This window comes from Canis lupus, chromosome 31, assembly GCF_048164855.1.
Source record: "Canis lupus baileyi chromosome 31, mCanLup2.hap1, whole genome shotgun sequence".
Lineage (NCBI taxonomy): Eukaryota > Metazoa > Chordata > Mammalia > Carnivora > Canidae > Canis > Canis lupus.
Window position 1 is genome coordinate 20,332,448 of NC_132868.1, and position 13,960 is coordinate 20,346,407.

The following is a 13,960-nucleotide window of genomic DNA, read 5'->3' on the forward strand; positions in this document are numbered from 1 at the left end:
GGTTCAATACCAGGAGGCAGTCTCCAGTGAGTCAGGAAGCCCGCCCTCAGTGAGCGTCAACAGACTGTGTATCCTGGTCAAGTCACTCTTCTACCTCCATAATGGGGCGATGGTACTAACAATCCCTCCTTCACCTACTTCATAGATCCTCTGAGTACCTCAAGAACAGGGTGGTATATAAACAGGTCATATTCCTATTATTATTCATCTTACCTGACAAGATGCCTCAATACCATGAGAGCTTTATAGGTACCTGGTAAAGACAAGCAACTCCTTCCTCTCTCCCCATGGGGTCAAGGGGAGGAGGATGGAGGCAGCAAAAGCAGCCCGGATCAGCACCCACCTCTGTTCTGATGGATACTGGTTTTCAGGCATCATCTTTGGCATCTGCAGGGGCTGATGTGGTGGCCGGGGGACCGCAAAGGTTTGCTGCTGTGGTCCAGGTTCCGGAAGTGAGTGGGGGGCGGGGGCAGGGCCCACCCCTGGTACTGGGCCAGCCGCGGGGGCGTGCGCAGGGGTGGGCAGACTTGGCTGGGGCGGGGGGAAGAGGGAGCTCTGATGGGTGGGGGACAGGGGGGTGGTGGGAGGGGTTAATGGCTTGAACCCGGAGGGAGGCTTCCTATCATAGGCACTGGAAACAGAAAGAGAAAAGGAAGCATTAAGCTGCGATGGAGATGGAGCCGAGCCTTGGTGGCCAGGTCGGCCAGGACGCCTGGGCTAGCTTGCAGGCCATGTTGCCAGGAAATGACAGCATTAACATAGTTAAATTGCTGGCAGCCCCGAGGGAATATTTGTACCTCCGAAAAGTGACAAACACAACTGCGTCACAGGGACTTGTTTAACACTTCTAGTGATTCTTCTCAAAGATAATTTTAGCCTCTGTTTCCGGTTTCCTTTTTCCCCCTTCTAAGAGCATTTTCCATGTATGCGCCTGTAGGGATGGATGGTGCGGGGAACTTATGCCCTGGGGAGGAGGGTCCTGGCCCCCTCTCCCAAGTACTCCAGGGTCCCAGGGAAGCAGTGAGATTCCCTATTGAAGATAAATTTTCTGCTGTAAGATCACTTGAATTAACGGCTCTTCTCCCCCTTCCAGGCAGATCTATGTTTATCTTCTAGAGCAAAGAATGCTTTAAAATTAAAGCTTCATTCCTGGGGCCTGGATATTCTTAAGTAAAGGGCACAGGCCCTGGGACTTTTTCATATATTCTGATTTGAAGATTACTTCTTTGGTGCTTAAAGTTCACATTAACATATGCTAGACATGGAGAAGTATATCTTCCCTCCCTAGAAGCCACAGATCAAATATCCCAGTATTCAAGGTTCTTTCCCTCAGGAGGGCTCAGTACCCCATGAACACAGTTCCCCTGCGGAGCCCGTCTAACAGTTTTACTTTTTATGTGCAGCACAAAGGCCCCATCTGTACTGGGCTACACACCTAGAGGCCGACATTGCCACGAGAGACTACTCTGAGCGCTACTCTGAGTGTCTGCTGAAGAGCACTTGAAGCCGTCAGCCTGACGGCTCCTTTCTGGCCAGCCTTTCTCTGGCTCCACTTACCAATAGCTGTAGAGGCACTTTTCTCCATAGTTAGCACCGAGAGCCTGCTCGTGGCTACAGGATGACAGCTCCGAGGAGGGGCTGTGCAGCTCCCGTTTGATCTTGGTTGGAGGTGGGGCATGAAGCACCACTGCAATGAGAAGAGGGATGGAGGGGGTGGACAAAGAGAGGATAGCCGATTAACAGGGAGCACAATGCTTTCCTTCTGCAACCCCTGTAACTAGCTGATTGTTCTTGGAAGTCATGTCAAGTCACATGCCAGAGAAAGCCAAACACTTAAACACAGAGCCTTCCATCTAAAACCAATGAAAAGTTCTTTCAAGTTGGAAGTCATCATCTGACACTTTTAATTAACCATGTCTTTTCTCCCCCCATTTTGTTGGTGTTGGGTTTGCTTTTCGCAGAGGCTTTGAAACCCTTAAAATTCCTGCAGGTGTCGGTTCGTCAAGAAAAATGCAGGTGTGATAGAATGTCAAGGGTTGCAGACATGAAGAATTTTGTTTCCAGAAAAGACAAAAACAGCCACAGATATACTGGTAGACATCGCACATTAACTTCCCAGAGGCTTGAAACTGTTCTGGCAAATACATTTCTTATTCAGAGGCATATAAATTAAATATATGACTTTTTAAAAGTCCTTTGTCAAGCAGCTCTACATATCAGTTCTGAGTAAGAAATACTTAATGGCGTTTCAAAAATTTTAAAAGCAAAGGAATACAACAATGGGCCAAACCACAACCTAGCTAAGGCTAACTGAGTTAAGGACGAATCCTTGAAACCTTTGTGCTTGTGTATACTCTGTGCCTTTCCGTCCGACCAATCCAGAAGGGCAGGTTTTCATAACCAATCCTTTCAGAGAAGTGCCAATCACCTCTCCAAAATTGATGAAATAGTACACAGAGCTCTTGTGTAATGTTTGGAAATCAAGTGCATATTCCATATGTGATACTGAGAGGGCAAAGTTTTTCAAACCAAGGTAGCTTTACGTGGTAGCAAAATGAAACAAAATAAAACCAGGTTGGCCTTTTCTGTCTTATCTAGGACTTAACTTGTTTTGAGAGAGGGCATTTTACCCAAAGTAGAAGGACAAACTCTAAAAGATGCTACACCACGGGGTCTGTTTTCTACGTTAAGAGTTAGAATTGCTGCTCTCTGTCCAGCTATCAGGAAGGCTGGGGGAGCGGGGAGTTAAATTTTTTTTTTTTTGAGTTAAATTTTGTGACAGTAACTCTCCACTCTATCGAAGGTCTCTTTAGATAGCTAACCACAATCAGTGCCCTGGTGACCCACTAAAATTTCGGTTTGACTCAATGCTTACTCCTAAAACTTAACTAAACGATCATCTGTTTTCTGCTGATAAGACCGAACAATCTTCTGGCCAACTGGTTGCTCAGGTGCCACCTCCAACCACACGTTCAGGTCTCAGGAGTGAACAAACGAGATAGATGCCTCTATCACAGATAAGTTTATAAGCAAAGTCCTGCCAATGGCTGACCGGAAAGGATAGGTTTTTATAATTCCTTTCCTACAGCATGCCAACTGCTTTTCCAAAACACATGGAATAAGTTTGGAACTGGAAGATTATAGTTAGAAGTCCTTAGTCTTGTGATTTTTTGATGGTGACATCATGGCAGCCAAGCCTCAATTGTTATCAAATGTTTTCAGACATTCAGACACAGAAAATGGCTAAGCTTGTTAGAATGTGGTTAGTAAATGAAATGGGACAATTAGACAATCTGACACAGGACAACACTTCTCCAATGCAGTGGGTATTCCAGTGGTTCTCAGCACCCTTCTCTTTGCCACGGCCTTTCCTCTCATTAGCTTTTTGTCACAAAAGTTACGGAAAAATAATGAGGAAAGGTTGATGATGCCCCAGTGTAAGCAAAAGTTACATTACCTTGAAAAATCTCCTTTTTTTTTACTTAAAATCATTTATAATCACTATTTTACTTACATTTAGAAAGTAGACCATTATGGTATCACTCAATTTTCTTGTTTCAGGTTTTGGAAATGAATTGACATTTTCAGAGTACTGTTTAAAAAGTAACCAGTTCTGCTGACAAGACCAAGACCAGAGGGTAAGCCAAACATGTCCAGAAAGAAAAATTTGCGAATGGCTTCAGGAACATCATATACCCATGTTGAGAGAGAATCTAAGCTGCCAGCCAAGTCCAATGCCTCGATTTCTTCAAATCTATGCGGTACCCTTAGTGTGTATCTTATTGTTTTGTCTCGAAAGTAAATGGTATATTATCCCACCCCCAAACTGTCTTACACCTGGAATCTTATGCTCTCTACACAAAGGAGGAGTTCAAGAAACAGCTGATGAGTGCTATGGTCTGAATGTCTGTGTCCCCACCCCCCAAATTCATATGTTGAAATCCTAATCCCTAATGTGATGGTGGTGGTAGTGGGAGGCTTTGGGAGGTGATTATGTCATGAGGGCAGAGCCATGAAGTCACTAGGACAAAACAAGAAGAGAGCCTTCACTGGACCATACTGGCACCCTGATCTCAAACTTCCAGCTTCTACAACTTGAGAAATAAAGTTCTATTGTTTATATGTTACCCTGTCTGTCATGTTTTGTTATAGCAGCCTCCATGGACTAACACAATGAGTGACTAAGTGGATTATGTTTCCAATTAATTCTTAACCTTGAAGGCTGGGACTGCATCTACCCTACAAAGCGAGGCAGTGTTAGTCATAAATATTTTTTACGGGACGCCTGGGTGGCTCAGCGGTTGAATGTCTGCCTTTGGCTCGGGGCGTGATCCTGGATTCCCGGATCAAGTCCCATGTCGGGCTCCTTGCATGGAGCCTGCTTCTCCCTCTGCCTGTGTTTCTCATGAATAAATAAATAAAATCTTTAAAAAAAATAAATATTTTTTCCCCAGGAATGAAGAGAGAGAGAGAGAGAGAGAGAGAGAGAAGGAAATGGAACACAGCCAGAGCGAGATTCGAAAGTTTCCCAGATCAGTGACAAGAAAACCATTAGGGGCCGTTGGAGTGGTAAGGAAGAAGGCTCAGCTCTCCAAAGGGACTGCTGGGCCAGAGGATATGTGAAGGAACCTAATTATGGCATGCATTAGTCAGAGATAGTGGTGTATTTAAAGCAAGGACTTAGAAGCCCAAGGAATGCTCCTTGCTTTCAGTCTGTTCCCTCCTTTGTAAAATGAGATATGTGATGCTGCCTTGAGAAATACAGAAAATGGCACAGCACCTTGCAGATGGTGCTATGATGTTGTGTAATTATACACTGTGCTTTCAAAAATAGAGTATTTAACTTCGCACAGGCATCGCTTCCTAAATGATGACAGAGACCTAGGACTACAAAGGATGGCAATGAACTGGAATGAAAAAGGGTCACGAACTCCAAAGGAAGCTGGAAAAGAAATGCCAAAAAAGTTGACTACGTAAGTTGACAAACATTTTCTACAATTAGAAATTCTGCATTTAAGCTCAGAACTATAGAAAATGGGCCCAGAAAGCCCATGGTGCCCTGACAATAATCCCCAGTGAATATGGATCACCTTTGTTGTTGTAAAGATATCATTCACTCCTCCATCCATTCACCCACTCACTGAGCATCTCCTATGGGTTAGGCATCCTGGAGATGCAGGGGATCAGATGGCATGCCCAACGGCCATGGCCTTTTCTTCGTGGTACGCTCAATTTAGTGAGGAATCGGACTTTGGGCATCATCTCATAGATGCAATCATAGTTAGACCAGGGCCTCACAGTCCACCTCATTCAAGCCCCTGCATTTATAAGGACTGTGAGGCTCAAGGAATCAAAGTAATTGCTCCAAGTCTTGGAGCTGCTGTTATTAGAGAGGACGCAAGCACTTCTGTCATTTCAGTGATCTACTGCACTGACAGAAATGGGAGACATTTCACTCACCCACTTTGCACACTAAAAATAGAGGACATAAACCTTTTTTTTCAACAAAAACAACAAAAATATCACATTACACCTGGTTGAAAGTGCTCTAGAACAAAGAAAAAAAATGAATAAGAACTAAGACCTCTGGAAAAGAACAAGGTAGACCGAAAAGAAAGAGGCAGCAGACAGACCCCTTAGCATTTACTTTGTGACAAGTTGCTCTTACATACATTATTTTATTCGATCTTCCCAACTCAATGAGAAAGGTACTTTTGGTTTCCCTTTTTAGTAGGATGAGAGAGCCCAGGCTCAAAATGTTAAGTCATCTGGCACAGTCTCGGGTCTTTAAGTGGTCGAGGTTCCTACCTAAACAGTGCTTGGTGATTCTATCATATTCTATCTTATTGCCCCCTAGAGAGAATCTGAGAGAAAAAGAAATAGGGGAAGGGATGAAGAAGAAAGACAACACCAGAGGAGAATGGAAGGATACGTTTTGCCAGCTCTCAGAGTCTGTATCCTCATGTTTACTCTACATTCTCCAACTGGAGGCACATCTGATATACCTGTATCCCCATTCGACTCATCCCTTCCCTGTCCCTAGGCCACTGAAATGCCCAGGATCCCTCCTTCCCTCCTACTGGCAACCAACATCTCTTGACTCCGGTAGCCTCTGCTTCTTATCAGTTCTTGCCTCCCATTCCACCTAAAAGATCTCATTCTCCCTTCTATATTTCAGCTGACCATTATCTTCTACTTATTTAGACAGCTACCTGACTTTGGAGACCAGGTATCTTCCACAGGAGTCACTGGCTGGCCAGAACCCACATTACTGCCCTGGATACCCTCTCCCCAAATGCTCTGCCACTCCTGAAAGTGCTTCTGGACAGTCCCCTCTCAGTGCCACCTGTGAGGCAAGAACACTTTGAGTGAGCTGTCTGGACTCCTAATGAACTGCAAGAACTCTGTTAAGGAACCATATACAAATAAATATATATGGAAGTCTCTGCTTGTCAGGGGTAGAAAAGACAAAGATTCCTGTCTGACCAGATTTTAGTCCATTATCTGTGAATGTGCAACACAAAGTACAATATATTGCTTTGTAGACTACTATAACACCAAATTAAATCTAGATCAAGGGCAGCCCGGGTGGCTCAGCGGTTTAGCACCGACTTCAGCCCAGGGCCTGATCCTGGAGACCCGGGGTCGAGTCCCACGTCGGGCTCCCTGCATGGAGCCTGCTTCTCTCTCTGCCTGTGTCTCTGCCTCTCTCTGTCTTTCATTAATAAATAAATAAAATCTTAAAAAAATAAATCTAGATCAACTACATTTAACTTTATAGTTGGCTTTGTTATTATGGGAATTCCTTGGGAGATTTTTCTATCTGACACAGTGATCAAAAATCAAGCTGGATCCTTAGCCAATTCAATAAGTAAAAAAAAACAAATAAAAAACAAAAGGATTAGAAAGGAAGAAATATAACTGGCATTAATCACAGGTGGCCTGATTTTGTACATAGAAAATATAAAAGTACTGGGACGCCTGGGTGGCTCAGTGGTTGAGTATCTGCCTTGGGCTCAGGTCGTGATCCCGGGGTCCCAGGATCGAGTCCCACATCGGGCTCCCCACAGGGAGCCTGCTTCTCCCTCTGCCTGTGTCTCTGCCTCTCTCTGTGGGTCTCTCATGAATAAATAAATAAAATCTTTAAAACCGTTTAAAAAAAAAAGAAAATATAAAAGTACCCACAAAATATAAGAATCAATAAGCTAATTTACCAAGATCACTAGCTACAAGCCTAATCTAAAAAAGAACTGTATACATGTGAAATTTGAAAAATAAATTTACAATAGTGACAAGTAACATGAGATACGTAGGCACACATCCAGTAAAAGATATGTAATATGCCTAAACTAAAAACTACAAAGCACAAGAAAATTAAAGAACTCTCAATATATGGAAGGATATATCATATTCATGGGTTGGAAAGCTTAACATTGTAGAGATAGCAATTCTTCCCAAATTTATCTATAGGCTTAATAACCCCACTAAATCTCAGCACTACACAGAAATAAGAATAAAGAAATTACAATTACATTGAACAGCATGGAATCTCACAGATATGCTGAGTAAACGCTGGACACAAAAGAGTACATACTGTGTGAGTCCATTTATGTAACATTCAGAAGGACAGGAAACTAATACATGGTGTGCAAAGTCAGGATGGAGGTTACTTTGAGGGTAGTACTTTTCGGGGGGTACAATGAGTCTTCTTGTCTTCTGATAAGTTCTCAGTCTTGATCTAAATGTTTGTACAGTTTGTGACTGCCATGTATCAATTAAGTTTCTCTTTGCTTGTATTAAGGTTTTTATTTTAATTCCAGTACTATTAACATGGAGTGTTATTTTAGGAAAATATGGAATGCTTCCTGAACTTGTGTGTCATCCTTACAGAGAAGCCATGCTAATCTCTGAATCCTTCCAATTTTAGTCTATGTGCTGCTGAAGTGAGCATAAGTTTCTCATTTTTAAAGAAAGAAGCTCTGTTAAGCAGCATCATTGAGTTTAATAAATACTTATTAAGATTTCTTGTATTTTAGAAAATCTTTCTTCTGTGATGGTATAGAAACAGTTTTCCAAAGAAATAACCCAATTGTTTTGAAATAGAAAAAATAGACAAACTGGCCCATTCAAGAGAAATAATAATTCCCTCTGCTGACAAAATCTGTTTCCTGCCCACAAGTACAGGCTTGTGGACTCTGTCCAAGGCAGCTACCCCATGCCAGTGCTGGCAGTGAACTTCACTATTACAGCACATATGATCAAAACAAAGGAAAACACTTTTGTTGAATGATAGGATGAACGACAGTTTGATTTAAAAGGATTTTTTTTTTCCTTAGAAAGACAAAACCCACCTCGTCTAACAAGCCTTTCCTGTGGTGCTTCCGTAATCACCAAAGTTTCAATTTGCCACTGACTTTGTTGGGAATACATATAGCATTCATGTCGTTGCTGAGTGTTAAAGAAAGTGCTGATCAGTGACACTGCAGTCTGAGAGGGAGACAGACTAAGCCCATTGTTATTTCTCACGCTTCACACACAGGCTTTGCCTACCTACCCCCCTACCCGCGGGGCAGGGGGTCATTGCTCAGGTTTTGTTTTGGGGTTTTCCTCCTCCCTTCTTCAGTTTCAATATTTTCATCCGGGGCAGATTCACCTTCCCAAATCAGCTGTGCAGGCCTGCCCTTGGGGGAGGACCTTATTTGGTCACACTCGATTGATCTTCTTACCTTTCATGGAAAGTTGTGTCTCATGACGGAAGGTGACCAGAATACCCACACCTGCTTCCAAATGGCATGTCCATGAGACTATGTCTCGGGTGGCTAGTTTATGTGTCTAGGGCCTCTCACTGAACTTCTGAATGTGGAATGTATATAGTTGTGGTCAGAGACGTCTCAAGAGTCCAGAGTCATAATTTTAAAGTGAAGGTCTATTCTTGAGCTACTCCCTTTCCCAGCAGCTTTAGGTCACTGTTCCTCTCTTAGGCCATTACCATCCCACCTCATTTCCCTCCATAGTAAGGAAATACGTGCTGTTTAGTTCAAGAAGGCATGGGGTGGGGGAGAGCCCGAGACATCAGCCCATATTGTTCTTTGGTTATGGCAGTGAGTAGACTATAAGGAAAGAGGCAGAGGGAAAAACCATCAAGTAGGACATGTGAATATAAACATAACACTGGCAAAAGAGAACCAAAGAAGCCACCCAGAACGAGTAAGTGTGACCTCTTCTCTCCTCATGTACCCTTAACTTCTCAGAGTGCCCCACTAGCAAAGACCAGAGGGCTTGAAGTCATCAGATGCAGTGTCCCTTGGGACCTACGGTTTAAAGAGCACAACAAAGCCAACAGGCTGACTTTCCAGTATACTGTTGCCTTTCCTTAACTCTGGCTTTTTTGGACAAATTTTGAGACAAAGTGCAAATAGCCAGTTAGAAAAAAAGAGGTAAACAGACTGAGGCTTACATTTTAAGTTCTACCGTACTACCAGAAGAGGTCAGAAATAGGTCTTTATTTTAGGGCTGAGTAGACTAAAAATTCATTTCAAGCATAAAATATATTCCTAATGTCTCAATATTCTTTGTAATTGCTACAGCACTACTAGTGAATGACAAGAACAAGAGATAATACTCTGTTCTGGGAACCAAGAAGGTTCAAGAGAGATAAAGTAAGTGGATAGGTCCTGGCACTTAAAAAGAACATCTGGGAAAGGAGATGCCTTTTGGATTTCCAAACCAAATAAGAAACATGCTCAAACCCATCAGAAAAGCTCACATTAATTCTGCCTGGCAACAGTTTCCAAAAATAAAAAATTTCAAATGTTATCAAATGTAGTTAGGGGGCACAAGTTCTAAAAGCAGGATTGGAGGAAGTATGGGAGAATGTGCTGTCTTCTTTAATACCCGACACAGCTAACCCTGCTAAGCATAAATTTAAAAATTGAATATAGCAAAAAAAAAAAAATCATCCATAAATAGTAAAATCAACTAGTAAGCTGTGCTAAAAAAATTTTAATGATTCCCTCAAAAGCCCTCTCCTTAAACATGTACAAACTATTTCCAACCCAAATATCTCCATCTGACTCACTCTATTCTTTTATACTAGTATTTAAGGTCAGTCCAATAATGTGGATATAAGAGTGAGACAATCAGCAACATAGGACATTTCTGGACCTAAGGCCAGCATTTCTGTGTGTTGTTTCTTATATATCCTTTACGTAACCTTTAAAAATGTACCCCCAGGGGCACCTGCGTGGCTCAGTCAGTTGAGCAGCCAACTCTTGGTTTAGGCTCAGGTCCTGATCTCTCATAAGACTGTACCCACCGTTGGCCTCCACACTTAGCATGAATTCTGCTTCAGATTCTTTCTTCCTCTCCCTCTGCCCCTCCCCCCGCACTCCCTCTCTCAGATAGATAAAATCTTAAAAAAAGAATTTATTCCCCAAAAGTCAACAACTACAAAAAAACTAAGACCCTTCAAAAAAATATCAATGTTACAGGAAAAAGAAAAAAAAAAAAAAAAGGACAGAGTGTTGTAAAGAAGATAAAAGAGACAAAAATAAATGTAATATGGGATTCTTAATTGAATCCTAGATCAAAAACAGTATTAATATCAGCTATAAAAGACATTTGAGGGAAAACTGGGGGAATTCTGAGTATTACTGTATAAAAGTTAATTTTCCTAGGCTATGTAGAATATTTTTAATCTTTGTGGAGATGCACACTAAAGTATCTGGGGGTGAAATATCATGTCTGCAATTTATTTTTGAATGGTTCAGAAAGAAAAAAATAATCTACACACAGAGAAATGAAGCAAATGTAGGACTATGTTTTAAAAATCAGTAAGAGGGTGGTGCCTGGGTAGCTTAGTCGGTTGAGTCTCTGACTCTTGATTTCTGCTCAGGTCATGATCTCAGGGTCATGTGATCGAACCCGTGTTGGCTCCACGGGAGTCTGTGTGGGACTCTCCCTCTCCCTCTGTCTCTCCTGCACCACTTGCTCTGTCTCTAATAAATAAATGTTTAAAAAATAAAAATAAATCAATAAGATCCTCTATTCCATCTCTTCTGAGATATTTGGAGAAAAAAAATATGCCTTTGTCTTATGATTGACTAATAGGTCAAAAGTAGATGTGCTAAGAACTTCAAAACCATGCATTCACACATGAAAAAAGCCACCCTGGCCCATTATCAAATTGGAAGGATACTATCCTATTTATCCTTTACCATGTTTGGCTAATACAGCCCCAGAATCTAAACTTACACAAAGACAAATGTTGGTCACACTTCAATGTCTAAGTCAGTGATTCTCAAATACTTTTTTGGCCCTGGTCCAATTAGAAAGGAGAAGGGAACACTCAAGAGAGGCCAGAATGAAAAGTGCCACTGCTATCATCATGACTATGGCCTGTGGCCGCCTTTACCATTGCCTGGATAAAAAGACAGTAATTACACAAGTACAAAATATTAACAAAAGTAAAATCTACCAGTAATTCCACATATATATTAACACACACATAACAGAAACTAAAACATATGCCCAACTCAAGATCACAAAGCATTCTTGGGAAAAAATGGAGAATGTCTACCCCTTGTAAATATATATATGCACAACAGCTTTAGAACATTACCAGAACAGCTGGACAACTCCTTAGATTTTATCCCCAGAGTCCTCAAGAGGACACAATGTAGTCATCAACAATCTGTGAAGGTTGGCAGAATTAAAAAGAATTAAAGTCCTTTTCCTTGAGGTTCTCCTTTGTTCTCTTCCCTTTAAGCAGCTGGTTTGGCTCCTTTCGTCCGTAAAGGCTGAGCAGGGCCAGGAGTAGCAGTTTGAAATGTATGGCCTTGGCTTTTGGTGATCTGAGCCTTGTGGAAAAAAGGCACACGTTTCTGAAGGCCCAGATTGGACCAACCTAGCTTACCAGGCTAGATCAGAAAGGAATATGGACTAAAGACGTATGTTGTGTTTTAAAAGTATGTTGGCTTGAGAATCCCCTGTGCATTTATGTTTTGGGAATCCAGAGTGGCAGTGGGACTCTGGAGTCGAATTGAAGCCCTCCACACAACTAACAGGAAATAGGACAAATCTCTGGTATAGCCAACACCTATGTGAGCATATACAACACATCGGGACTAAGATTTCAGGGCAGACTCATTCTGCAATCCCAAACTGTAAGAACAGCTGTAGGGCAGCCCAGGTGGCTCAGTGGTTTAGCGCCGTCTTTGGCCCAGGGCATGATCCTGGAGACCCGGGATCGAGTCCCACATCAGGCTCCCTGCATGGAGCCTGCTTCTCCCTCTGCCTGTGTCTCTGCCTCTCTCTCTGTGTCTCCCATGAGTAAATAAAATAAATAAAATCTTTAAGAAAAAAAAAGAACAGCTGTAACTGTCCTGGGCAAAGTCCTACATGAAGAAAGCAAGGCTTCCTCTCTGGGATAGAATTTGGGATCAGTAGGTACAGGGAAAGTGGTCTTTAGGCCTGGCACAGTGGCAATATTCAAGATTTTAGATTGGTGGTTAATCATGGTGGTAGTGGTAGGGGTTATAGTGTTGATTACTCCAGGTTATTTTTTCCTGCTTGCCTTGTTGGTAGTTGGGGACCAAAGGACTGAGTATCATCACTCTGGTGGTATACTTCTAGGCCATGGATATAGAATCAACCATGAGGTAGCAGAATTCATCAATTAACAATTATAGAAGCCCTTCCTGTATGGCCAGTATTATCTTCTGTACAATAAATATCTCAAGAGCCAAATTAGGAACTGATAAAGCGAGTTCCCGGAACATCTGGCTTCAGGAATCAGATTTCTTCTATGCAGTAGGAAAAACCTACAGTCAGCGAAAGAGAGGCTTCAGGAATTATTGTGTGGACCAAAACAACAACAACAACAACAAAAAACCCAAACCCATTCTATTTTTCATGACTTAGAGCTAGAAACTTGAGGTAATATAATAAGCTCAAGGAAAAAAGTCTCTGACCTTGCTATCATGACACGGACTATGGGTAAAGACAGATGCAACAAACAGGATTAGGGTTACATTGGTATTTGGAAAGGACCAATCCAAAAGTGAGATTCAACGCTTATGATCTTGCATGAACATGGCTGGGGAATACCAGATTGAAAGAATAACCAGTGAAACCAGAGCCAGGTCTTGCTAAAGAAAAAGAGGTGAGGGAAGAAGACACTAGTTTTTTGCCCATAAGACAGATGAGGTTATACCAAGTATTTGGAAATTCAAGAGCTGGAAACTTTTTGGGGATGGATGCAAACTCAGGAACCATGTTGGTGAGCTCCTATCAACAATAAGAGGCACTTACTTGAAAGATGGTATGGAGAGTACGTCTCCAGAGAGCCCACTCTCAACTTACAAGTGGGGTGCCAGGAAAACAGGGTTAGCAGGGACATCAGAACAACTTCAGAATTCTGAAAATGGAAACCCAGAGGCCTTGATACAAGAGTTAGAAATTAAAGGTTGGAAAAGCAGCTTAAAAAAGCACTGGCCCAACTTTGAAATGTATAAAGAGCATTAGTGAAAAGTGGTATCTGAACTATCTCTATGTGGTCACCTGCAAAGACAGTAGAATTCCTCCCAGGATATAGGAATTAGAATTATTTTTTTTTTCTTTTCTTTTTTTTTTTTTAAAGGGAAGTTTTTTTTTTTAATTTTTATTTATTTATGATAGTCACAGAGAGAGAGAGAGAGAGAGAGAGAGAGAGAGAGAGGCGCAGAGACACAGGCAGAGGAAGAAGCAGGCTCCATGCACCAGGAGCCTGATATGGGATTCGATCCCGGGTCTCCAGGATCGCCCCCTGGGCCAAAGGCAGGCGCTAAACCACTGCGCCACCCAGGGATCCCCAGGAATTAGAATTATTGATAGAATTTCTCCCACCTAGGTTTTAAATTAGACAAAAGAATGGATACCATGAAGCAGTTAAAACCATGAAGCCAAGCTCTGTAAGCCTCTC

At 42.1% G+C, this 13,960-nt stretch overlaps 1 protein-coding gene and 1 non-coding gene across 3 annotated transcripts in view; both read right to left on the reverse strand.

Annotated features, from left to right (window-relative positions):
* The window catches only part of ETV5 (ETS variant transcription factor 5), a 62,227-nt gene that overhangs the window by 29,390 nt on the left and 18,877 nt on the right, over nt 1–13,960 (reverse strand). For both annotated transcript variants that reach the window (XM_072807744.1, XM_072807743.1), the window contains exons 6-7: nt 1,558–1,687; nt 344–631 (exon numbers count right to left, since the gene is read on the reverse strand). In XM_072807744.1, coding sequence (XP_072663845.1) covers nt 344–631; nt 1,558–1,687 — 418 coding nt within the window. The remainder of the gene's footprint in view (nt 1–343; nt 632–1,557; nt 1,688–13,960) is intronic.
* Nucleotides 7,848–7,951, reverse strand: LOC140622501 (U6 spliceosomal RNA). Its single transcript, XR_012022259.1, has one exon. It is a non-coding gene; the product is annotated as a U6 spliceosomal RNA (small nuclear RNA).